Source organism: Lipotes vexillifer, unplaced genomic scaffold (genome assembly GCF_000442215.2).
Source record: "Lipotes vexillifer unplaced genomic scaffold, Lipotes_vexillifer_v1.1 scaffold1017, whole genome shotgun sequence".
NCBI lineage: Eukaryota > Metazoa > Chordata > Mammalia > Artiodactyla > Lipotidae > Lipotes > Lipotes vexillifer.
Genome location: NW_006772141.1, coordinates 154,765 through 179,139, shown reverse-complemented (window position 1 = coordinate 179,139; position 24,375 = coordinate 154,765). Strand labels below are relative to the sequence as shown.

The following is a 24,375-nucleotide window of genomic DNA, read 5'->3' as shown; positions in this document are numbered from 1 at the left end:
ACACACTGCAGCATCTCGGAAATGGGCATGAATGTCCTGCCACCAGTTAATTAAAAAATCTAGTACATAAAAAAAATCTGAAGCACAAGTAGTTCTCTCAGAAACAGAAAACCATGGGATTCTGAGAGTTAAGGAAGGTAAGAGAAAGACAGTGAGAGACAAGGGAGAGAGGGTTTTTAAATGACAATTTAATAGGCTCCCTTCTCTCACTTTCTCCTAATCCTCCAGGGGCTAACAATCAAAAGGCAGGAAACTGAGCTCAGATTTCACAGATTGCTTTCTAGCATAATTATAAATCTAACCTGCATCCAACGATCAGGAAGAAAACAGCTCAGGGACTTTCAGGAAGGAATATATGCTTTCCTAAACCACAACTCTCCCCTCGTGCCTGTATGATGCTCAGCACTGGTTTTCCTTGGGATTCATTCTTTATCTTCAGCATTTTACGGAGACTTCTGTCTAAATAAATTTACTGCTTGGCCTTCTTAAGGTATTTTGAAATGCAACATCCTCAAGAAAATGAACAACTTTCTCTTCATGTTTCCACACAAAATCCTATACTTATACTTGTTTTGTATATTTACCTATCAACTACACACGTATATACAGAGAGACATTATTTCTATACTCCAGGAATCATGAGGAGTGCTCAAGGAACCACACGTCTGCGCTGTTAATGAAATAAACCTGGTGCTGGCAGTGCCTGGGCGCCTCCCGTGAGCTCACTACCGCAGACACTGATGACAGGAAGCAAAACGACTCAGGGCAGCCCCAGCCTTAATTAAACATGGGCAGGACAGTCTGCAGAGATGACACTATATTTGTTAAAAATAAACATTTGCAAGGCTGAACTGCAGTTTGTTAAATTAATTCAAAAAAAGGCTTAAGGCCTTATTTATCTATTATAAATCACTGTGATGTTAAGTTTCCTGAAAAGTTGCAGCACTTCTATCCACTAACCCCATTAACTCTCAAAGAAAAAAGCAAGCATCTCTTCTAAACTGGACTCATAGGCTTATAGCGTGTGAAATGTGAATATTAACAAAAGGAGATCCTAAGAATAGGAACTTGGACTTAATGGGAAAGCACTCCTGTGGACATTATAATCTTTTATTTAGTCTTTTAATGTAGTAGATAGGACTCTGGCTCCACACGGGTCAAGAACTGCAGAAATCATGACTTTTCAACCACACAAAGAGCAGCAGCTAAGAAGAGGGCACTGTTCTGAGTGTTCATGGAGTGGAGGGGGCAGGGGGCTCTCTGGGGCCCTCCCCCCACCTCCCAGAGAGACTGATTCAGCAGGAGAGGCAAAAGGCACATGAGATGCAAACCGGAGCGCAGCATTACCTTTGAACCATGTCTGCAACGGAGGCTAAGAAGCTGTCCATACTTTGGGAAAACATCTCTGCTCCCTTCTTAAAAAAGTTAATCTGAAAGATATAATTATGATATTCTGAAAATTGTCTAAGAAAGGTGATCAATGAATTCATGACACGTGAGACTAACAGCACAGGGGCAGCAGACATTGGCTGGCCCCTCCTCGCGCACTTGCTGCCTCTCTGCTTAGCCCCACCTCACCGGCTGAGATTGACTCCCAAAGCCCCTGGTGTATCTGTAGAGGGAGGAGGGTGAAGCCTCCTAACTTGCTGCAAGACAGTAAAGACCAGGGATAATATAAGTGCTTGGTACATACCACCTCATCCATAATTACTACTGATAATTATTTTGATATTATCATCAGCAGCCTTTTTCCTGTGTGAATTCTAGACAGTAAACTGTTTCTTGAGGGCAAGGATTAGGTCTTGTTCACCTTTGCAACTCCAGGGGCTAAACTGGTGACCAATGACATGCACAGCACCAGCAAGGAGCAGACAAGCAGCATGCGGCTCTCAGTGAAGTGAAGGCCACCACCAACTGCCGCTGCTCATCGAGCCATGTGCGGCTCTGAACACAGGCTGTGTGGATGGTGATTTGGCTGTGATCTTGCAGAGGGAAGACCGGGCAGAAGATCCTTAAAAGGCTCTTCCAACCCAGACATCAACTTAAAAGTGACTGTGTATGAGAAGGACACAGCAGGACTGCACAGGTGCTGGACATGGGGGACAAGGCCCCTGCTGCTCCCCAGCATTCTGATCTGGAAGCAGCCCTGGCCCTGGGTGGTGGGCATGGAGATCGACCTCTCACCTCTAGAAGGCTAGTAGGTGTCATCAGCACAGTCTGACTCCTTACACCTGGCTCCCCAGACACCCTGGGGAAGTATGTACACCAATGTACTTAGTTTTCACAGTACAGAAACACAATGATCATGATTATCCTAATGCAAGGTATACCTGCAGGGAGATGTTCTGGCCCCATTATCTTTGAACCATACAGAGATCAACACTGTAAATGCCATCCTGAGTCCCTGAAATGTTGAATATCAAGGTCTGTTAAACAAGCATCCTACATTTCTAAGTGCACAACATCAAGGTGGCTTTTTCTCTCCTTCCCCTCCCTGAACTCCTTGGAATTTATACTCTAAGTCCATGTCTTAGCTCCTCTACTATTCTGTAAATGCCTAGGGCAGGGGCTCATGCAATCCCTAAAAAGAACCTGATGAATGAACGGATGAAGGAAGGGATACGACACTGGCTTCTACAGCCACATTATGTAGTACTTACCCTGTAAACATGACACTAGAGTTCATTTTTGTGTTCTCATGAACCTGTACACAGATAACAAAACCTCAGTTTGTATGAAGGCCTGAGGACTGAAACATGGTCTAATTGGAAACCTCTTTAATGAGGGCCATGGAAGAAAGAAACGGAGTCAAACCACCTCCACTAAGGTGGGTGGTGCTGAGAAGTCTCAATCAGTGCAACATCATCCAAAGACCTAAGTTCATGGCCCTTTGTGAACAGGAGGAAGTACTATGGTCATATGACCATCAACTGACAAAGTAGATGCTCAATGGGCATTGGTTAAAGAGGGCTGATGAGGCAGTAGGACAGCAAATGCTTTAGAATCATCCCAAAGATTCATGGTGTCAGACAACAACCTGGTCTTTAGGAAGGAACTATAGTTTTCATCAGGATTAAAAAGTCTGCAGGGTGAAAGTTTTATTTGGTCTTCTGTCTTGAAATCTGCATACTTTTCATATGAAAAATGAAACAGGCCATCCTCGGTCCTCAAAAATGATGCTGCCACCACCCAACAATGACGGTGTACTCTGTTCTGACTTCCTAGGCACGGGGGCTACACTGCTGCTAATGCACCCCATGTCTTGTCCTCCCCACTGTGTCCAGGCTGGGAGAAGTGGTGGAGTCCTTGGCCATGGAAGCGAGTGAAACCAGCCAGTATCAAACCCATCCTTTAGGACTTGTGAAGACCCTCCTCTAAACAACCAAGCTCCCCAAGCACGGATCCATCAGGCCGGGAGCAGTTCATCTTTCTGAGATGCTGAGTCCAGGTCCCTCCCTGACTCACGGTCTCTAACTGAGCAGGAATTACTGCTTCAAAGGCAAGAAATGTCAATCAGGGAGGACAGATGTGAAAGGAGGTATTAATCAGAGAGAGCAAAGGAGTACTGGCATTCTCTAACAAAGCAAGGACATCGGCAGGGGCAGAGGTGCAACAGGGGAGGGGAGGGTGACAGAGTGAGCGAGTATACACGTGTGAACACAGTTCCCATTATGAGGAAGCGGGGGAAGCTCCCAAGGATTTGCTGAGGACTGAAGCCCACAGCTGCACAGTGCTAGTTTTTGGTTTAATCCAGCTCTACTCAGCTGACACAGAAAGATTTTATTGCTCTAGTTAAATACCACCTCTAAAGACACCAAGCTGACCTTAGTGTCCCTATCACCCAACAATAAAATAACCATATGAAGAAGACAGACAGCTGAGCTTAGATGTTTAAAGACTCTTGTTCTCCTTTTCCCTGAATGAAACTGATACTGTATTCTTTTGAAATATATGTATTTTTAAAATGTATTTTAAAAAAATAGATGCTCACATGTGGGTTTTTTTAAGTTGCTTTTTTTCTTCTCAACATTTTGCTTCCTCACATTCCTTTCTGTTCCTAGATTGTCAACTGAGAGAAGGTTCCCAGCTGTGTTTCTCACATGCCCAAGTGAGGTTTTGGAGTCAACCTAAGTGGGGCTAAAGCAGGGCAGGGATGGAGGGTGAGGGCTAGTGCCGCACGGTCAAGGGCCCATCCCAAAACTGGAGCCTCCCTGCAAACAAACGTTCAGTAGCCCACGAAATGGGAGGAAGAAGCCAGATAAACGTTCTACAGAGACTTCATCAGGCAGTGGCAACATTTCCCCACGCCCCAGATGCCAAGGTGCCAGCAATAACCTCAGCAACATATCTTCAAAGAACAGCCCAGCTGAGGGTGACCCTTACCACACTGAGAAGCAAAGGATCGTGCGGAGTCCTGGGTTGTAGGCCTAGCTCCACCAACCTGGGAGTCAGCTGCTTCTCAGGAAACTGGACCAGGCCTGGCTTTCATCTGAATCCGACACAAAGGGTCATGCCAGCTCCTCCCCATAGGAGCCTTGAGATCAAAGCCATCATTTCCTGCATGTATAGCCTAGTAAGTCCAACTAATGATGACCCAGCCCCTCTGGAAGCTCTCCAAGTGCTGAATCTCAGAAATTCGTAGGGAGGCTGTGCACCTGTGTTTCTTTCTCTGATGATGCTTCAGTATCTCCTAAGGGCTACATCAGCAGAATGCCATGCTGTTCTCCACAGCTGGCTTAGGTCTGATGCCTCAGGGAAAGGGATCACCCTACCTGTCCGTGGGCAAAGCCTAGCATGGGCTCCATCATGGCCACTCGCTTTCTGTACTGCAGCGCGTTGAGAGCACAGTAGTACTGAAGGGATGAAAGATGCTGTTTCCGCCGGGCAGCTGCCACCTCCTTCACAATTTCAGTCTTCACCTGGTTAAAAGGGGAAAGGAAAACAAACATCAAGTTGTCCAAAGCAAGTGGTCCAAAGCAAGTGGCAATTCTGTAAGAGCATGCAACTTCAAAACATTTTTGTTCATTCATTAGAACAATTTTTGTGACAAAAAACAGATGAGATTCCACCTCAAGTTTTTAAAAATTCCAAATTAAAAATACCAAATTAATGGCATCTCAGTGTTTGTGAGGCTGCACTGGGGTGAAGACAATACTTTCTGCTGGTAGCACTACAAAGAGCTACAATCCTTTAGGAAAACAATATGGCAGCATGCATTCAAAGCCATAAATATTTTGGTTCACTCATAAGATTGTACTCCCAGGAAATCATGGAACAGAAGTAAAAGCTATATGCCTGAAAATATTCAATATTATCTATAGCAGCTAAAAAGCTAGAGAGCATGAGTTAAAAAATCAGAGTCAACATCCAGGGCAAGGAGTTCAAGTGCCCAAGTATATGTGAGTCAGATAACCATATGAGCTATCAAGCTTAAGTTAGAATCATTACGTGATTATCATTTTACAATGGTTCCAAGTTGACATTTAATAAACCAGTTTGAAAAAAGCTAGAACAGAGAAGAAGTCTACTTATGAGATTTGGAATAAATATTTTAAAAATCCAGGGACTTCCCTGGTGGCAGAGTGGTTAAGAATCTGCCTGCCAATGCGGGGGACACAGATTCGATCCCTGGTCCGGGAAGATCCCACATGCCGCGGAGCAACTAAGCCCGTGTGCCACAACTACTGAGCCTGTGCCCCAGAGACCGCAAGCCACAACTACTGAGCCTGCGTGCTGCAATTACTCAAGCCTGTACGCCTAAAGCCTGTACTCCACAAAAAGAGAAGCCACCACAATAAGAAGCCCATGCACCACAACCAAGAGTAGCTCCTGCTCGCCGCAACTAGAGAAAGCCCGTGCGCAGCAACGAAGACCCAACGCAGCCAAAAATAAATAAATAAATAAATAAATTTATTATTTTTTTAAATCCATGTACAGGAGAAAAAAAAGAATTCATCAGGACACCCTCAATGCCACAAATTCACAATAGGGAAACATAAAAGGAGCTTAAGTAAATGAAGTGAAAAATGGAAGGTAGGTATTCGTACCTTTTCATTCTCCTTTTTTTTAGGAAGCCTGCTATATTTTGCCATTGAGAGGTCATGCTCTAAAAATAAAGAGATATTTTAGCACCTAGATGGGCTGAAAGGCAAGAACATTCATTCAGCATCTCCTCCCCCAGACATACTAAACTCACATACCAAGAACAGAGAAGATGCTTACCATTGCTGGCGAGTCCAAAAAGATCCTTTAAAGTGCTTACTTCTGAACAAGAGAAAAGAAACATCTTAAAGCAAAGAAAAATAAAATATGCTAACCTGGAGGTCTGTGCTTTCCCAAGAAAATAAAGGTATGTGCGTGGAAGGGGGAAACTCCGCCAGCACCCTCGGGTCCTGGTGCCTGGGGATGCTTGTTTTAATGAAAGAAATCTGAAGCAATCTAGTATACTGTACTTGCAACAAGCCAACACCAATAAATATTACTCCATGTGGGTGCCACACCCATCATGCACAAAGACGGCTTAACAAAGTCTAAGACCAAAAAAACAAAAAGTTAGTGAGAGCAATGACTGTCCAAGGTTAAAAATTTAAAAGCACAGAGATATTTAAAAGGAAGTGACACTTTCTACGATTCTAAAACAATCCATTTTTACTTTGTCAAACAGAGCAAAGCATTTTCACATCTTCTACATTGTTTTTCGAACTGTCTCAAAACTGCCTCCAGCTTTTAAATTTCTCTTCACATTTTTCTTACTCTTTCTGATATGGGGCTGCTTTCTGCCTTTCTCTTCTTTAATTTTTCATTTCTTTCTCATCTTCTACTTCCTGTTGGAGCATTTTTAGAGTTTCTTCCTCATCAATTTTAAATAGCTTCCTAAATAACTCTTGTATTCTCTTCATTCAGATTATGCACTTACATTGGTGGGTAAATGAAAAAGGCAACAAAATGTAAAATAAAACACCACTCCCACTACTGGGCATATACCCCGAAAAAACCATAATTCAAAAAGAGTCTTGGGGCTTCCCTGGTGGTGCAATGGTTGGGAGTCTGCCTGCCGATGCGGGGGACGTGGGTTCATGCCCTGGTCCAGGAGGATCCCACATGCTGTGGAGCGGCTGGGCCCGTGAGCCATGGCCGCTGAGCCTGTGCTCCGCAACGGGAGGGGCCACAGCGGTGAGAGGCCCACATAAAAAAAAAAAAAAAAAAAAACCCCAAAAAACCCAAAAAGAGTCATGTACCACATGTTCAGTGCAGCTCTATTTACAATAGCCAGGACATGGAAACAACCTAAGTGTCCATCAACAGATGAATGGATAAAGAATATGTGGCACATAAATACAATGGAATATTACTTGGCCATAAAAAGAAACGAAATTGAGTTATTTGTAGTGAGTCTGTCATACAGAGTGAAGTTAAGTCAGAAAGAGATAAACAAATACCGTATGCTAACACACATATATGGAATCTTAAAAAAAAAATGGTTCTGATGAACCTAGGGGCAGGCCAGGAATAAAGATGCAACGTAGAGAATGGACTTGAGGACATGGGGAGGGGGAAGGGTAAGCTGGGATGAAGTGAGAGAGTAGCACTGACATATATACACTACGAAATGTAAAATCGATAGCTAGTGGGAAGCAGCTGCATAACACAAGGAGATCAGTTTGGTGCTTTGTGACCATCTAGAGGGGTGGGATAGGGAGGGTGGGTGGGAGGGAGATGCAAGAGGGAGGAGATATGGGGATATATGTATATGTACAGCTGATTCACTTTGTTATAAAGCAGAAACTAACACACCATTGTAAAGTAATTATACTCCAATAAAGATGTTAAAAAAAAAAGCAAAACAAAAAAAAACACCACTAAGCAGAGGGGATGCCAGATTCTAATTTGGTTCTGATTTTGACTCAGGTATGACCCAAGCCAAACACTTAAAATTTCTGTCTTGGTGTCAGCAGAAAAGTATACGTTGATTAACTTTTTTCATAGATACTAAGAGCTTCCCTTTTACTACTACTAGACAGTTTTATTTTCTTAAAAAAAAAATCATCATCCTGGGTAAATACTACTGATACTACTAATCCACAAGTTGAGCCCTTTTGGACTAACAAAGGCCACATCATCAACACTACTGGGCATTCTCAATCCTAGGTTCCTATAAACAAACCTGAAAGACATCAATCTGACAGTACAAGTCTTAGGGGGTAATTATTTTGTTTCTAAAAGACTTGGAGTTTGTTTTTTAAATGATATCCCCACACATTTCTAATGTTTTCATTTAGAGAAAATCTTTTTTAAAAATGCACTCAATGAGGCTTTCAGTTACTACTGGATAATCAGCACATGACCGCATTTAAGTTTGGGTTTTACATGTGATTACAGATGAGCAACACTAAAAAACACTAAAAACCCTGCTCAATCAAGGTTTCTCTTTATACAAGCTAACATATTATTTATTATTTTTTATTTATCAAGTGTTAGTGCTATCACTCTGCCCTTGGGTAGAGTTTATGCCAGTTCTGCTATTTCCCCCATAGACTTCAGATGACATGGTCACAGGGGATCTCAAAGTGAAGGGAAAAAAGCGTCATATTTAAGATTTGGCCTTCCATTTACTGCATCTTTTCTGCCTAAAAAGAAAGTTTTAAACTTCTTGGTTTTAAACAGGAAGTACTATACTGAACAACAGATATTTCAGCACTCAGGTTTAGACTTTTTTGGTCTGCAGTGTTTTATAATCGGTGTTCTAGAAAATACAATTCTTTATTCTCTATGCAATGAATATTTTCAATGAAATAAAGGACAAAAGGACTAGAAAATCTGCATTCCCTTTTGTAATATCAACTAAGTTTTTTCAAGATTATTTATTTATTTATTTATTTAATTAATTTTGCGGTACGCGGGCCTCTCACTGTTGTGGCCTCTCCCATTGCGGAGCACAGGCTCCAGACGCGCAGGCTCAGCAGCCACGGCTCACGGGCCCAGCCGCCCCGTGGCATGTGGGATCTTCCCGGACCAGGGCACGAACCCGTGTCCCCTGCATCGGCAGGCAGACTCTCAACCACTGCACCACCAGGGAAGCCCTTATTTATTCTTTATATTTAGTTTTTGACTACCTTGATTTCAAATGATATAAAATTATTCTAAAGTTTTATTTTAGTTGAAGAATCAAAATTAATCCAGAAGATCAACTAGGCTCTCTGAACTAGTCACAGATACTCCCACTCACTAAAATGGAGCTCCATCAGAACAGGGACCCTATCTACCTGTTCACAGCTGTACCCCCAGAGTCTAGCACAGATAAAGCATGGTCCCCACTCTGTCCTTTCTTCTCCAAGCCTCCCACTTTACATTCCAAAGTGCTCATGGCTCCTCAAGAACAGCATGCCTTTACAAATGTCCCCTAACCTGTAATATAAGCCTGCCGTCTTTGTCTACTTGGTAAACATTTATTTATCAAAACCCAGCTCAGAGATCTTCTTCTCTGGGAAGCCTTCCCTGGCACCTCATCCTCAAAGGGTAATCACGCCTTTCTGTGTGCCATTTCTATTCCTTGTACATCTCTGTCCTGCTGCCCTCATCACATAATATTACAATTGTCTGCTTCCAACTCTGTTTTCTTATTGGCCTGTGACTTCCTTTAGGTGAGCCAAGAACATAGTGAAGATTTAATAAAAGCTGAAAAAGAGGGCATTTCTCAATGATCCACACAGTTAAAGAAATAACTGCAGTAAAAATTACTATTAAATGAATTAATATTCTTAAAGTATATGGCACTGAACTCAGTTACTTTACCTGTAAGATCCTTTTCTCGAAACTGTATAATCGGTAGAACCATTGTGTCTGCCAACTGTTTAGCCAGCTCTGTATGGAGAACATTAAGCTGAAAGAAAGAGAAATCTACTGAAGAAAATTATACCCACTATTACTGACACTGTCTTATTTCACTGAGGGATCACGCTGAACACATCCATGTGGTTAAAGAGGAAGTTACACTTCCTTAGCAAATAAATGCCCTTCATAAAGCAGTAAATGACATAAGCTAAGAGGTATTAAAAACTAAATGCAAGTTTCTAACTGACCGGGGCATCAGTTAAGTTTGCTAAAAGAGTCTCCGAGCCCACAGTTATTGTTTGTTAACTGTGCAAACTGTGGCTCTGTGTTCTTGATGTGAGCCACACCCACCTAGAGAGGGAGAAAGCTCTGATGTGCTGGCAGCACAGGTCAGCACTTTGCCGGGCCTCTGTGTGCTCTCACTCTCAGAGGGGGCTGAAGTCACCCCTGAAAGACAGGCCTGCTGGGAACCTACTAACCCTGCAACTACAGACACTGGGGGCCCGGGAATTGCTGTGGAGAAAGAATGCTCCCCGCAGAAATAACTCAGCCAGATTTCAGACCTTTCTAAGCACAAGAAAGCTGTATTCAAATGTGCTCCTCCTCACTAGATAATTTTAACAGCCCTTGATTCTTTCTCCCCTTCTACCTCAAGGCCTTAACTAAATCCTGTCTTTGTAAATCGTCTAGGAGAAATAAAAATTATCACCATCAGCACTACCACTTTTGAGCTCTTTCTGTGTGCCACCTTTACATGCTTTATACCACTTAGTTCCCACCTACTCTGTTAGATGGGTGTTATTTATTATCCTCATTTTTACAGGAGGGCAAATAAATCTCCAAATCCAGAGAGCAACTAAGTGACACACCTGGGATTTTAATCCTGGGCTACTGGGATCCAAAATCTATGCTCTTCCCAACACACTGTCTGGGATATAGAGTTTGTCTTTCATGCTCACAAAGCTGCCAAAACTTTAAACATGTGGTAGTCAGTAATGAACACAGTGGAAGGCCCAGACTTCCAGATATTATGAGGATGCTCTGGGATTCCTGTTGGGTATATAAGGGGAGATCACCCAGCAGTCATCTTGTGGAGTAAACATTTGGCAAAGTTTTCTTTCAGCAGTGATAGCAGTCACATGTCTGAATCCCCCTTCTGCACACGGATCTCCCCCCAACAGATCTGGTCCTTCAGGGTTGTGCTTGCAGAGGCTGCTCTGACAAGCTTAAAGACTGGCTTCAGGTCAACCATCTGTCAGGCCAGGGAGTGACAGGCCAAGAAGTCAATGTTCTCCCTATCTTTCTATCAAGCCAAAGAATGGCAGCTTTTTCTGAGGGGAACGCATGAAGACAGCCATGCCAAAAAATGCATTAGGATGTAATGTGTTAACTACTTTTCCTGAATAACTTCAATAAGAAATGTACTGTTTTTTTTTTTACTAACAGTTAATTAGATGAATTGGCTCTGCGCCAAATGCTCTGATATAATTATTTAATTTAACCTTTATAACAGCCTAATTAAGTGGACTGTCCTGCTACTGCCATTTACAGATGAAAAAGAACAAAACTCAGAGAAGTTAAATGGTTTTCTTTCCAGTGGTTATGCACTTCAAGAATGGCAAATTTCCTAGCTACTCTACTACTGCTTCTTAAGGATCAAGTGGTCTGTGCCACCAACTTTTTGCCTTGGGGCTTTGAGAGGTAAGGGATAATCACTTCCAAACACAGCACCTTTGCTGAGGAGAGTGCGAAGAGCACAGACCACCTCTTGGCACTTCAGTATCGTCACAGGGAAAATGGGCATAACAGCATCTTCCTTGCATGGCTCTTTTGACGATAAAACAAAACATGAACAGGAAACACTCAGAGCAGAGGGCTTGACATATAGTGGGCAATGAAATCCATAATGTCAAAGATTTCCTGTCTCAGATGCACTAAAAGGAAGTAATCTGCTTTTGGTACAATCAACAAGGATAAAAAATCTCTGTATGCCTAGGACATCGAATACCTGAATCCAATGCATTCTATTAAATATAAGCAACACAAATCTCTACTTTTAGTTGGATTTTTCAATTTCTGAGTCAAGTTACTTCTCTTGAAAAATTTTCAACCTGATGCAGGCCCACCTTTTGAGAAAACCACCTCAAAAGCTACTCCACTCTTCCCACCTGAGTTAAATGCTTTCACTGGCTTAGGTCTTGACATCAAGAGGCTTGTTTAAAAACTCACAGTGTTAAGCTTCCAGGAGGCCATGACACTGCCTTTAAATCACAATTCTAGGCTTCCATCCTTCTGGAATGATTCACTCCCCACTAAAGGAACTGTCATTAGCTAATAGGCAAATGAAAAGATGCTCGACATCACTAATTGTTAGAGAAATGCAAATCACAACTACAATGAGGTATCACCTCACACCGGTCAGAATGGCCATCATTAAAAAGTCTACAAATACTAAATGCTGGAGAGGGTGTGGAGAAAAGGGAACCCTCCTACACTATTGGTGGGAACGTAAATTGGTGCAGCCACTAAAGAAATCAGTATGGAGGTTCCTTAAAAAACTTAAAAACAGAGTTACCATATGACCTAGCAATCCCAATCCTGGGCATATATCCACAGAAAACTCTAATTTGAAAAGATACATGCACCCCAATGTTCACAGCAGCACTATTTACATGGCCAAGACACGGAAGCAACCTAAGGGTCCATTGACAGATGAATGGATAAAGATCTGGTGTGTGTAGACGTACACACACACACACACACACACACACACACTGGACTACTACTCAGCCATAAAAAAGAATGAAATAATGCCATCTGCAGCAACATGGATGGACCTGGAGATTATCATATTAAGTGAAGTTAGGTCAGAGAGAGAAAGACAAATATCATATGATATTACTTATACATGGAATCTAAAACATGATACAAATGAACTTATTAACAAAACAGAAACAGACTCACAGACATAGAAAGCAAACTTATAGTTTCCAAAGGGGAAGAGGGGAGGAATAAATTAGGAGTTTGGGATTAGCAGATACAGCCTACTATATATAAAGTAGATAAACAACATGGTCCCACTGTATAGCACAGGGAACTATGTTCAATATTGTGTACTAAACTATAACAGAAAAGAATATGAAAAAAAGATACATATATCTGAATCACTTTGCTGTACACCAGAAACACTGTAAATCAACTATATTTCAATAACACATTAATTCAAAAAAAAGAATCATCATTCCCACCCATGAAAATACAGCTCTGAGTAAATATCTTAAAGTAGAAATCCTGGTTTAGGGTTTTGACAACTAATCACATTTCCTGAACAAATCTCCTCTAGTCAAGAAAACACATAACTTCAGTGGGTGTAGACTACTGCTTCTCCCCCTGGGTTATTCATTCACTGTTAATTAAGAAAAATTCTTCTCCCCACCTTCAAAAAAATTTACTTTCTGCTCCTCTCTAATTCCATTCTCCATTCATCCTCCTCCTCTTCTGGAATAGATATACATCCATATTATCACACACTTCAAAGAGCCACAGCAGTGGGACAGAGGACAAAGTTCACAAGGAAGTGGACAGTTTGTATCTATATCCCCGGTGCCTAGAATTGCATCTGCTAAATAGTAGGTGGTCAGTAAATGTTTTGTTGAATGAATAATGCCTCGGTGAACTGATCTGTTGAATGAATGAACAGGCAATTGGTACAATTTGATATGAACGTTAGTTTCTCATTTTATGAACTGAAGATAGCGTTACGTTCATATCAATGATTGCACAGTGAAATGGCATCTGTACATTGCCTTTTTTGCTTATTCTCTATGGTGATATTCTACTGTAGGTACTACACACTCCTTGGAAGGTGAAACAGTTCATACCTACCTAATTTGGCAGAGGGTTCTGCCCAACACCAGTAGCATCTGAGCTCATGTTTTTTACAATTACGATTTATGTATTTTTTCTATAACAATACCTGCTTTTCACAAATATTTCAAATGTATTATACAATACAGCTACAAAAACCGTTGTAAGAAATCTCTCTTTAGTGGGTTCAATCGCACTCCCCCCAAAGATATGTTTATACCAAACACCATGTGAATATTTGGGAAAAGGGTCTTTGCAGATTCAATAAAGGATCTCAAAAAAAGACCATCCTAGGTTATCCTGGTGGGCCCTAAATCCACTGACAAGAGCTCTTATAAGAAGAAAAGACACAGACAGAAGAGAAAAAACACAAGGGTGGCGTGGGGAGAGAAGGCCATGTGAAGTCAGGGGCAGAGATTGGAGTTATGCTGCCACAAGCCAAGGAACACCCAGAGTCACCAGATGTTGGAAGAAGCAAAGAAGGATTCTCCCCTAGATACTCTGGAGGGAACGTGGCACTGCCAACAACTTGATTTCATACTTCAGGCCTCCAGAACTGTGAGAGAATAAATTTCTATTGTTTTAGGCCACCTACTTGTAATTTTACTACAGCAGCCCTGAGAAACTAATTCTCCCTCCTCAGGAAACTGAATTCTTAGAAGTCTTTCTTTCAGTCTATTGTTCATATATATACCAAAGCCTTTCCCCTCAAACCAGAAACAAACGGAACAGCATACAACCTCTTTTATGAAATGAACCTTGGAAGATAAGGTTGAGATACCTTCTCAGATATTTAAGTAGATATCTAAAAATAAAAAGTGGGCCAAAATAAAGATGAAAGAAAGTTCAAAAAAGAATCAAATAAAATTTTGCCATGTGGCTATCTTACCTCATCCACCACTTTGGAAAAATACTGGAGTGTAGAAATTACTTCTTCATCGCCTTTGCCAAGAGCAAAATTCTACCACCAAAGAAGAAAAGCAGCAGGTATTAACTGAATGCTAGGGAATTCAGCACCAGAGCGTTACCCCACAATACCCTGCCCTCCACCTCGACTTCCTCTCTTCTCCCAAGAGCACATCATGTCAGAGCGTCTGACTGCGGAGAACTAGAGCTCTCCCCTTGTTCTGCCCCAGCCACGCAGTCAACCGCCCTTCCCAGGCTACTCCTTTGTCGGTCAGCACCCTTCTGTTGAGATATAATGGTATCTTTCAGTTTATTTCCTGGAATTCTTAGTGTTGATTCATTTGTAGTCCCTCAGAAAATATGAACCCTCAGGGCAGTTGATTACTTCTGTAGGCTAATAAGAATACATCGTAAAGACTTTGGGATAATCATCAGAATTTATCAGTGGACAGGAAAAGGCAAGACAAAAGAAAAAATGGAAATTGCCTATGGAAAAAAAGAAAGGAAGGAAGGAAGGCCTCTAAAGGTTGCCTCTAGAGAATTCCTTTATAAGAACTCCGCTTGAGCCCTAAGCACAGCATTATATGCCACATATATATCAAGTTACCTGTTTTTCATATGCCAGCAGTTGCTTAGAAAGCTGTTGAGTAGCCAGGCACATTTCATTCTGTAGGGAGAAGAGAAAAACAAGTAAGATTTGTCCAGTGCATACACAGTCACTGAAAAATGCCACCTCAGAGAATCACTTAAACATAATATATATGTATCTATAAAATAATAAAATATTTTGTTCAGAAATTATTTGGAAAACAAGACCAAAACAAATTAAAAGGTTAAAGCTTGCTTTTTCCTCCCTATCATTTATAAACTGACGTTCCTTCTGGTCATTCAGTCAGTAAACAAATGTAGTGAACAACTAACATGTGCCAAACCTCCAGCAAAGACGTGGTCCCTGCCCTCATGGGGTTTACTGGGGAAGCAGACACTAAAAAATAGTTACAAGCATGAGAACCACAAAGGAAATACTGCGTGCAGTAGGAGGCTCTGACTGGAGGATCTGCATGGTCCTCAAGAAGACCATGGAAGAGATGTTTTAAGCAGACCCCTGGAGAAAGACCAGGAGCTAGCCATGGGGATGAGCTTTCCAGAAGGAGGGACAAGCCTGTAGTAAAAGCACCCTGCCTGTCTGTAGAGCTATAAAGCAGTGCATAGCTGGAACATAGGATGCAAGCCTGGCAACGTAGGCAGAGCAAGGGCATGTGGGGCTCCATGGCCCAGTTGCAGACTTTAAGTGCAGTGGGAATTTAAGCAACATTATGACACAGTCAGATTCTACCAAACTTATAGCACTAGGTCAGTAATGATGGATGGTAACACAGAAGCACAGCTACAATGCCTGGGAAGGCCCTTTCTGTGCTGTTTTTCACTGGCCAATACTGTCCACTTTCTTCTTCTCATATTTATCCCTCTGATCTCCGGCTACACAGCAGCTGTCTACCACTATCCTCCCATCATCAACACATCCAGCCTAGAAAACGTGTCTTACGTTTCTAAAGCTCAGTTAAGGATTCTTTTTAGGTTCAGGGTGTATTCCTAAGGGAGGGAGGGAGCTACTGGGTCTGACCTGGAACAGATAAGAGGAGGGCACTGGCCAGCCTTGGCCTCCACTTCCTTTCTAATTCCCCTGGGTTTGCTGTTCCTTAGGGGTAAGGCCTGAACTCCGCCGGAGCTTGTTTTATTTTTCACGGGCCTCCTTTGCAAGACCCATCAGAGCCTAATCCTATGTTTTTTGGGACTTCTTTGCAGATAACTGGTCAACCTGTTCCCTGACTTCCTTCATCTGCCCCAAGAAACAGCCATCAGTAGACCCTGAAACGTGGCGCTCTCTCTTCTCCCCCAGAATAAAGTCAGGCAAACATAATGATAATTCCTGGCTTTGGCATCCTACTGGGGTGCCACCACTTTGAAAACTAGCCAGAGCTGGCAGTCACAAAGCCAAGAGGAGGGCAAACAAACAAATCCAGAAGTACTATGTCCTGGATCTAGACAAGCACATGCAACCATTACCTAGCACAGGGCAGGCACTCCACAAATGTTTGATGAATGAAGGAACAAACAAGCTTAGAAGATTCATATAAATTTCAAGTTTTTAAACAATACCTGGAATCATAGTGTGAGGGGAGAAATACTTCCTAACCCTGTAAGGCAACATCACAAATGGTGGGAAATAAAATACAGAGTGGACAGGCATAAAGCAGTCAGCCAGGAAACAGCCAGTTGACCATCGTTAGCAGTGCTGTTTTGAAGATCAGGGCGCATGGGAACAAGGGTCTTAGCCCATTCACTGAGCTGCTACCCTGCTGTATCAGAAAATCCCCATCTCCTCTGAGTTAGCAGCAGTGCGTTCAAGATGGATTTGTTCGAGTTACCTTGGCATCTGCCTCCCCAGGCAGCCCCATGTAGACTATGATTTGCAGACCCACAGAATCATCCTAACAATAGCAGCTAACATTTACACAGCACTTAATTCATGCCAGATACCAACTAACTGCAATCCAGGCATTATGTCACTTAATTCTGACAACCCTGTCAGGCATGTTCTAATTAGTAACTCAATTTTACAGAAGAAATGGAGGCACAGAGATGTTAGGCCACCTGCCCAAGGTCACACAGCTAGTTAGTAGCAGGGCTGGGATGTGAATTCATGTCTGTCTAAAATCCACACTCTTAAACACTACTCTCTAAGATCCCAAGTCCTGCTAAGAGAAAAGACCTGAGAAGGCCACTGCCTTAGGCTAGAGTTGACAAACTTCTCCTGTAAAAGGCTAGATAGCAATTATTTTTGGCTTATGGGATATACAGTCTTTGTCACAACACAAGAGCAGCCATAAATAATTCATGAACAAATGAGTACGGCTTTGTTCCAATAAAACTTTATTTACAAAAATAAGAAGCCAGTCCAAGGGCTGTAAAGTACTGATCCTGCTTTAGACTGTAACTGTCTCAAAAGAGCCGTCCTCTGCCACAGCTCCCTCAGGAGGCTCTCCGTGAAGCCACAATCCTTCAGATTCAAGAAACAGTTTCTACTCTTCTAGTCCATTCTTTTCTTTATTTTAGCTAAGTCTAAAATATTACTCCCCCATATCTGTATTCTTTAGAGACCGGTCAACAGATATGATAACCACCCTCCATGCTTTCATAACAAGCAAGTGCCACAGGCTACTTGAATTCTTCTCTCCTTTAGAAGGTACTGGCAAGCACCCCACCTGTAGTGGACACACCTGCCAGGGAGCTGCTGGCATCTGACTGTGCCCAGGTCAAGGGGGGGCACTCATGTGCCATGCGCACAACTCCACTGAGGCTGAGGAAGAAGGGGCACAGCACACAACAGACAACTGCTTCCAAAATTCCTGTGTACAGTGGACTCTGCCGGGTCTCCCCTAGAAATACTTTCTGAAAGTGCTATGTATTTCAGATGTGTGTGATTTCAGGCAGCAAGATTCTGTTCTTCCAGCATGATTCCACTGGGTACAAACAATACATGTACAAAATGGCCTGTCATCTGCCCTGAAAAGAAATGAACCTCTCCTATACAGAGCACGTGACATGAAAAGTCTTTTAAACTAGACCAACTTTAATCTTACACTTAATCTACTGTACACAAAGGTTTTATGAAATGCTTTACCTAGTTAATACACACCCTGTGAGGTAAGCCTGCTTAATTATCTCTTCAATAAGACTTGCAAAACTGGAACTTGCGTGAAGAGTAAATATTAGCAGTAAAAATAATAAAGATAGCTGCTAACATTTACGGAGTCTTTTTTAGGGACCTGACATTGCTGTTAAGCATTTTTTATATATTATTACATTTAATTCTTACAAGGCACTTATGAGGTAGGGGATATTCTTACCCTCATTTTACAAATGAGGAGAAAAAGGTTCAGAAAGGATAATACCTTTCTATAATTACACAACTAGTAACTGGCAAGGCAACGATTCAACACAGATCTGTCAGACTCAAAATCTAAAGCCCAAGTGCTCAACACCATACTATTCTGATCCAAAGTCCAAAACTGTATTTAATAGTACTGTACTCAGTGAGCAGGCCTCACAGGCGCTACAGATATCGGCATAAATCCCATACTTTTCTAGCTGTAGTCCAGCAAAAGTGGTGGCCTAAAATGTAGATTCTAAATGGAGTTCTGCGAGTAAGAGTCCGACACCCTGGAAAAGCTCTCTGGTTACTATCTATGCTATTGGGTACCTCATAGGAAGCCTTAAGAGATGACCTGACGAAGGTTTACCGACAGAATATCCTATGTTCATCAGAACTTCCCAAGGCTCGCGCCAAGGCAGAAAGACCAGTGGTTAACAAACCCGGAAGGAAAACTGAGCTCTGGGCAGAGCGCTCGCTAACTGCAACTGTCACCTGAAACCACCCAAAGGCCTCTGGGCAGGAATGGAGAGGCCAGGAGCAGGGGCAGAGGAAATCCACTAGAGTCAAAGTCACAGTGTAGGCACTGCTTTGATCTAGGCTAAACAACTGGCCAGAAATGTTACCTAAAGCCAAGTGGCTGAGAGTCTCATTCATCAAAGTGTCTGAGAGTCTCATTCATCATAGCGCTACCCCAAAGCTGGGGTCAGGGAGCCGCACTGGATCAGGAGCCCCCTGGGGGGGGGCGGCGCACAGAGGGAGTGGCGAGGAATGTAGCAAGGACAGAGGCTGGAGAGCTGTGTTTGGGGCAGGCCATGTGGGGATGCTTGCTGAGGACTCTGACATTATTCTGCCAGCACCAGGGAAGCCCCGAGGAACTTTGGCAAGAGAATGACAAGGTCAGATGTGAGCAGAAGAAAAATCATGAATGGCTGTGGTGGAAAAAGAGGTTGACATGAGGGTCAGGAGACCACCTGAAGTCGAGTGAGAGAGAAAAAAGGCTGAGCCCGAGCCAGAAAGTAGCAGAGGTATGCCTGGTATCGCTGAGGCAAAAACAACAGGCTAGAGTGAATGAGGAAGGAGGGGGAGTCCAAGATGAATGGACCCTAGACTGGATGACCCATGATGGCAGTGCACCGAGCTAAGGTGCTGACAAGGGGACACAGATCTGGGAGGGACAATAAATCGCACAGAGGGGGTGTGCCGACGGTCTGGTCGAGGTGGCCCGGATGCAGTCTTTCATTTAACACCTATTTATCAAACACTGAGCGGGGCCACGGAAGGTGCTGGCCATTGGAGACAATCTGCTCTCAGAGCTCACAGTGCACAGGGAGGAAAGAAAATCCCCCACTGTCCCTCAGTGCTCTGACCAACAAGAGTGCAAGGCATCTGGGCACACGGGTGAAGGGTGCTTTGGTCCGAAGGGAGAAAAGGAAGAAAGAAAAGGTGTCAGACACCTCGGACCTGAGGTCAGTCTTAAACGCCATTTGCTGGGAAGGCCATTTGCCAGGGCAAGGGGTCCATGTGGAGTCCTGGAATTAGGAAGGGCATAGCAAAGTCTCGAGATGTGCAGAGGGCCTGGCACATTCTGGAACAGCCAAAGACGAAGCTAGAGGAGTAGGCTGAAACTCAGCTCATGAAGAGCTTTGTGTGCCTTGATGAGGAGTTTTTACCTCTGTCTGTGGTTACAGGGAGCCACAGAAGCAGGTGAAGACAGGGAGGGAAGGGAGGTTTGCATGTGGTAGCTCGAGAGTAAAGGATGGATTGAAGGGGAAAACAAGCCCCTGACGACAGGAAGACTGCTTAGGACGGTGCCGCAATAGCCCAGGTAAGAGCTGAAAACTCACTCTCCACAGTGACAACAGGCAAAAGTCGTTTGGAATAAGGACCTAGAGACGAGGGCTAGAAATAGATTCTGAATGGCCACGCTTTGCTGAAGAAGTGACCTTGCCCAGGAAACGAGTAGAGACTAACCAGAGAAGGACTCCTGTGGAATTTTGGAGAACACCAAGACTTAAGGGGCAGGCAGCATAAGGGCGCCAGGAAAGGAGAACAATCAAGAATGGTGGGTAGAGACTTGGGACAGACACTGTCAAAGGAACCAAAGAAGGACAGTTTCGAGGGGGGGCATTGTTAATAGCATCGGGTGCTGCCTGGGATGGAGGGTGGAGAGAGGCTATGAACCAGGCATTAAGCAGCCTGTGCTGCCAGTGGGGGATCGAGCCCAGACTGAGGTGCCTGAGGAGCAAATATCAACTACGCAGTGAGGAAGTGAGGAATGTACAGACTGCTCCTTCAGGAAGGTCAAGATCAGAGGACCAAGCTTCTATTTAACCCAAGTAGCAGTCCCAGGGTACAGTGCTATCATAACTACTATTATTCTAAGGCTTAGAAGGTGGTTATGTTAACAGTGAGCACTTCGTGCCAGGGACTGATCTTATACTTTATAGGTATTAGTTCTAATAACAACCTATGAGGTGGGTATTATTATGGCCTCTGTTTAACCAACAAGGAAACTCAGGCAATCACGTGACTTGCCCAAGGTCACACAGCAAGTGGCCAAGTCAAGACTGGAATTCAGATCTGATGCATCTAAGGTCACATACTTAACCTCATACCTAATGAATGAGCCTGGCCCAGAATAATCTTCCATACTAATCTGAAAGCCTTCAATGACAGAATGAGGGAAGGCTGTAGATCCCACATGCAAATCAAGTGCAAAAACTCAGGTCTTTGAAGGTGCTTCCAGAAACCACTCAGGGGCTCTCTACTCCCGAATGGCTTAAGCTACACACATATTCCTCTGTCCCTGTCACAGAAACCTCAATTTGACTGTTTTTGAGAGCTGTTAAAATGCACTGATTGAAACCATTATGGATAAAAACCAGTTAAACAAGGGAAGTTACTCTGGGATACAAAAAGGAGCTGGCTCCCACCCATAACACACTACAAAGCTGTTAGGCTGATAAGTGTGGGTGTTCTATGGTGACAAGAACAACCTTTGAAGACTCCCACTTACTTAGCCTCTGCTGCCATTTCTAGAGACCAGTATGTCAAAAGAGTACAGCACAGGGGTTCAGAGTAAGTGGAGGTTTTGGAGTCAAAGACCTGAGTTCAAATTCTGTTCCTGCCACTCATCAGCTGTGTGACCACAGGCGAGTTACATAACCTCTCTTATATAATAATACCTCTCCTTTATTGTGAAAGCTAAATGAGATTATACACAGGCAGTGCCTTGCCTAGTGTGTGGTATGTTTATGTGCCTAATAATATTTTTATTATTAAAATATACAGTTCTGATCCTGTCAGCCTCCCAAATCCTTCTCTCTCCCCTATCACAAGCTCACACTCCTGGATGCCCACTACTCTGTTTCCCAAGAGGAACATTAACTTATTTAGCTTGATAGCTATATATATTATCATTTCTAAAGAAAAATATTTTCTTCTTTATAATACCAAATGTATGCATATCTTCCCTTCAAGGTATTTTACTCCTATCCCCTCCCACAGTCTCACCCCAGTTTGAAAAGATACTACTCCCAACTCCAATGTGGGCTTTTACATTTTAGGATCAGGAGTTCTGCACTCCCAAAGGTCTGGTTCAGAGCAGCTGCAGAGATGAGACTGTGTTTGTATAAGCCTGCTTTGCTGAAAGGAAATGAGAGAGCCTGAACCACAGTTCTCACTTCAAATAATTCCATCCAAAATGTACTTAAAAAAAAAAAAAATCAACAAAACAAACAAAAAATTCCATCCAGACTGAAGGCACCAACTACAGAGGCTTGTCATCTTTTGGAGGAGAAAGACAGGTTCCAGGAGATGCCAGGTTTCACTAATACTGCTAGGAACATCATTTGACCTTCCCGTTTTCTCAATACAATGTCTGAGAGGAGAAGTAAGAAATTTACATAAGTAAATTTCATTGTAAGACCCTAAAAAATCCATTTCGAAAAGATTTTTTTAAAATTTTAACCTCTCTAGGAAAGAAACAAAATCACGGTAGATATACAGAATCAAAACAAGTATATCAAATGTATTAAATGCAAAATTTGAGCAGAATTTACTGAATAAGTATACCCATGCATCTATTCAGACACTATAGAAGTTTTAAATTTAGTCAATAGTTTGAAAGATAGCAGAGCTTTCTAAGTAACCCGTCTCTTGCTGCATGAGAAGTGTGTACGGCTTCCTTCATTCAGATGACCCATGATGGAGTACTCAGTTCCCCCATGTGCAAAGGCCCATCTGACAATTAGGAGACCAGATGTGACCAGGGACTGCTGTAAAATGCTGAAAACAGCTTATAGCCTATAGCTTCATTCTACTGCTTAAGCCAAATAAAATTTAAAATCTCCCCCAAACTAGCCAAAATTAGCAAAACTGTTTGTTCACAGAACTTTCCTCTAGTTTTTTTTACTCTTCCTCTTTCTAAAACTAAGGTCCAAATACTATTCACTATATCAGAATCCAGAAACTTACCATGTGGCCTGATTTTAAGTATCTTTTATGAACATTTATCATTTATCAGCAGCATAAATCTGGTTTAAAAAATATAATAATGAAAAACAACATCTTACTAAGTGCCTCTGTTTTAAAAAATGAAATTATAAAACTCTAGTAATGTAATTTAACACAAATAGGTGTAAAATATTTAAGGAAGAATGTTAAATAAAACCAGGAGAACATAACTTTGGGGAAAAAAGTTGAATGAAAACATTGGTAACTCTTTTCTTTCTTTCTCTTTCTTCCCACCCTCATACATATAAACAAACTGATCAAAGAGGAGTTAGAAAGTTTTCTTTTTAATTTAATTGAAAAGAAACAAAACAAAACATGTTCAAATAAACCTGAAAAACAACTGACCCTGACCCAGCCGATCTGAATGCCACTGACCACTGCTTGTATCTGTCACTGAGTTGGCAGCACTAGCCAGACGTTCTTGCTAGCTTCTGCTGCAGGAAATGCCGAGGCAGAAGGAAGGGCTTCTGCCAGTAACCCATGTGATGATCATGTGATGTGAAGTAAAAGCTGGTTACAGCCTTTTGGAATGCAAGACCCACTTAATTTTGGCAAAATGCAGTTTTCTGGCTCAAAAGAAAAAAAGGCATAAGAGAGCATCTGGACATCTCCAAGTAAATGATTCTGACAGACATGGGAAGGCAGAACAGAGACTCTTGGGAGTGGCAGAGTCACAGTCTGTAAGTCTTGGGACTCTTAAACATGAGATAAATCATTTAATAACAATATTCAAACTACTAAAGAGCAGGTATAAGCTCAGTAAAAAATTTTCTGTTCTCTTAAATTTTGAATAGTTAGGGAAAAACACAAAAACATGTAATAGAAATAAATAGAGCTTTTAAAAAATCGACAAAGTATGTCCCAGTTTTTAAATGTTTTACCTAAACAAACGAGCAAAATCACAAATGTGCACATGATTCTTTTGGTCGTTAAAATTAGTTCCAATTAATCAAGTTATACTTCTATAATACAGTAGTTTGCAAATATCTATCTCCAGCCTGAACTCTGGATCTGAACTTTCAACAAGATCTCTTTCCCCACTCTTATGTCCCATGGACACCTCAAAATCAGCCTCTCAAGAAAGAATTAAGGGGAATTCCCTGGCTGTTCAGTGGTTAGGACTCTGAGCTTTCACTGCCAAGGGCCCAGGTTCAATCCCTGGTCAGGGAACTAAGATCCTGCAAGCCATGGTGCGACCAAAAAAAAACAAAAGAATTAAGATTGACATCCCTGCCATTCCTGACACACACACACACACACACACACACACACACACACACACACACACACACACACACACACACACACACACACACACC

General features: G+C 42.5%; 1 protein-coding gene across 3 annotated transcripts in view; it reads right to left on the bottom strand.

Annotated features, from left to right (window-relative positions):
* The window catches only part of APPL2 (adaptor protein, phosphotyrosine interacting with PH domain and leucine zipper 2), a 53,358-nt gene that overhangs the window by 20,608 nt on the left and 8,375 nt on the right, over positions 1 to 24,375 (bottom strand). For 2 of the 3 annotated variants that reach the window (XM_007447305.1, XM_007447307.1), the window contains exons 3-9: positions 15,212 to 15,271; positions 14,588 to 14,659; positions 9,793 to 9,880; positions 6,223 to 6,264; positions 6,048 to 6,106; positions 4,773 to 4,919; positions 1,348 to 1,430 (exon numbers count right to left, since the gene is read on the bottom strand). In XM_007447305.1, coding sequence (XP_007447367.1) covers positions 1,348 to 1,430; positions 4,773 to 4,919; positions 6,048 to 6,106; positions 6,223 to 6,264; positions 9,793 to 9,880; positions 14,588 to 14,659; positions 15,212 to 15,271 — 551 coding nt within the window. Of the gene's footprint in view, positions 1 to 1,347; positions 1,431 to 4,772; positions 4,920 to 6,047; positions 6,125 to 6,222; positions 6,265 to 9,792; positions 9,881 to 14,587; positions 14,660 to 15,211; positions 15,272 to 24,375 lie in introns of all 3 variants that reach the window. The other variant, XM_007447306.1, reaches the window with a different exon arrangement.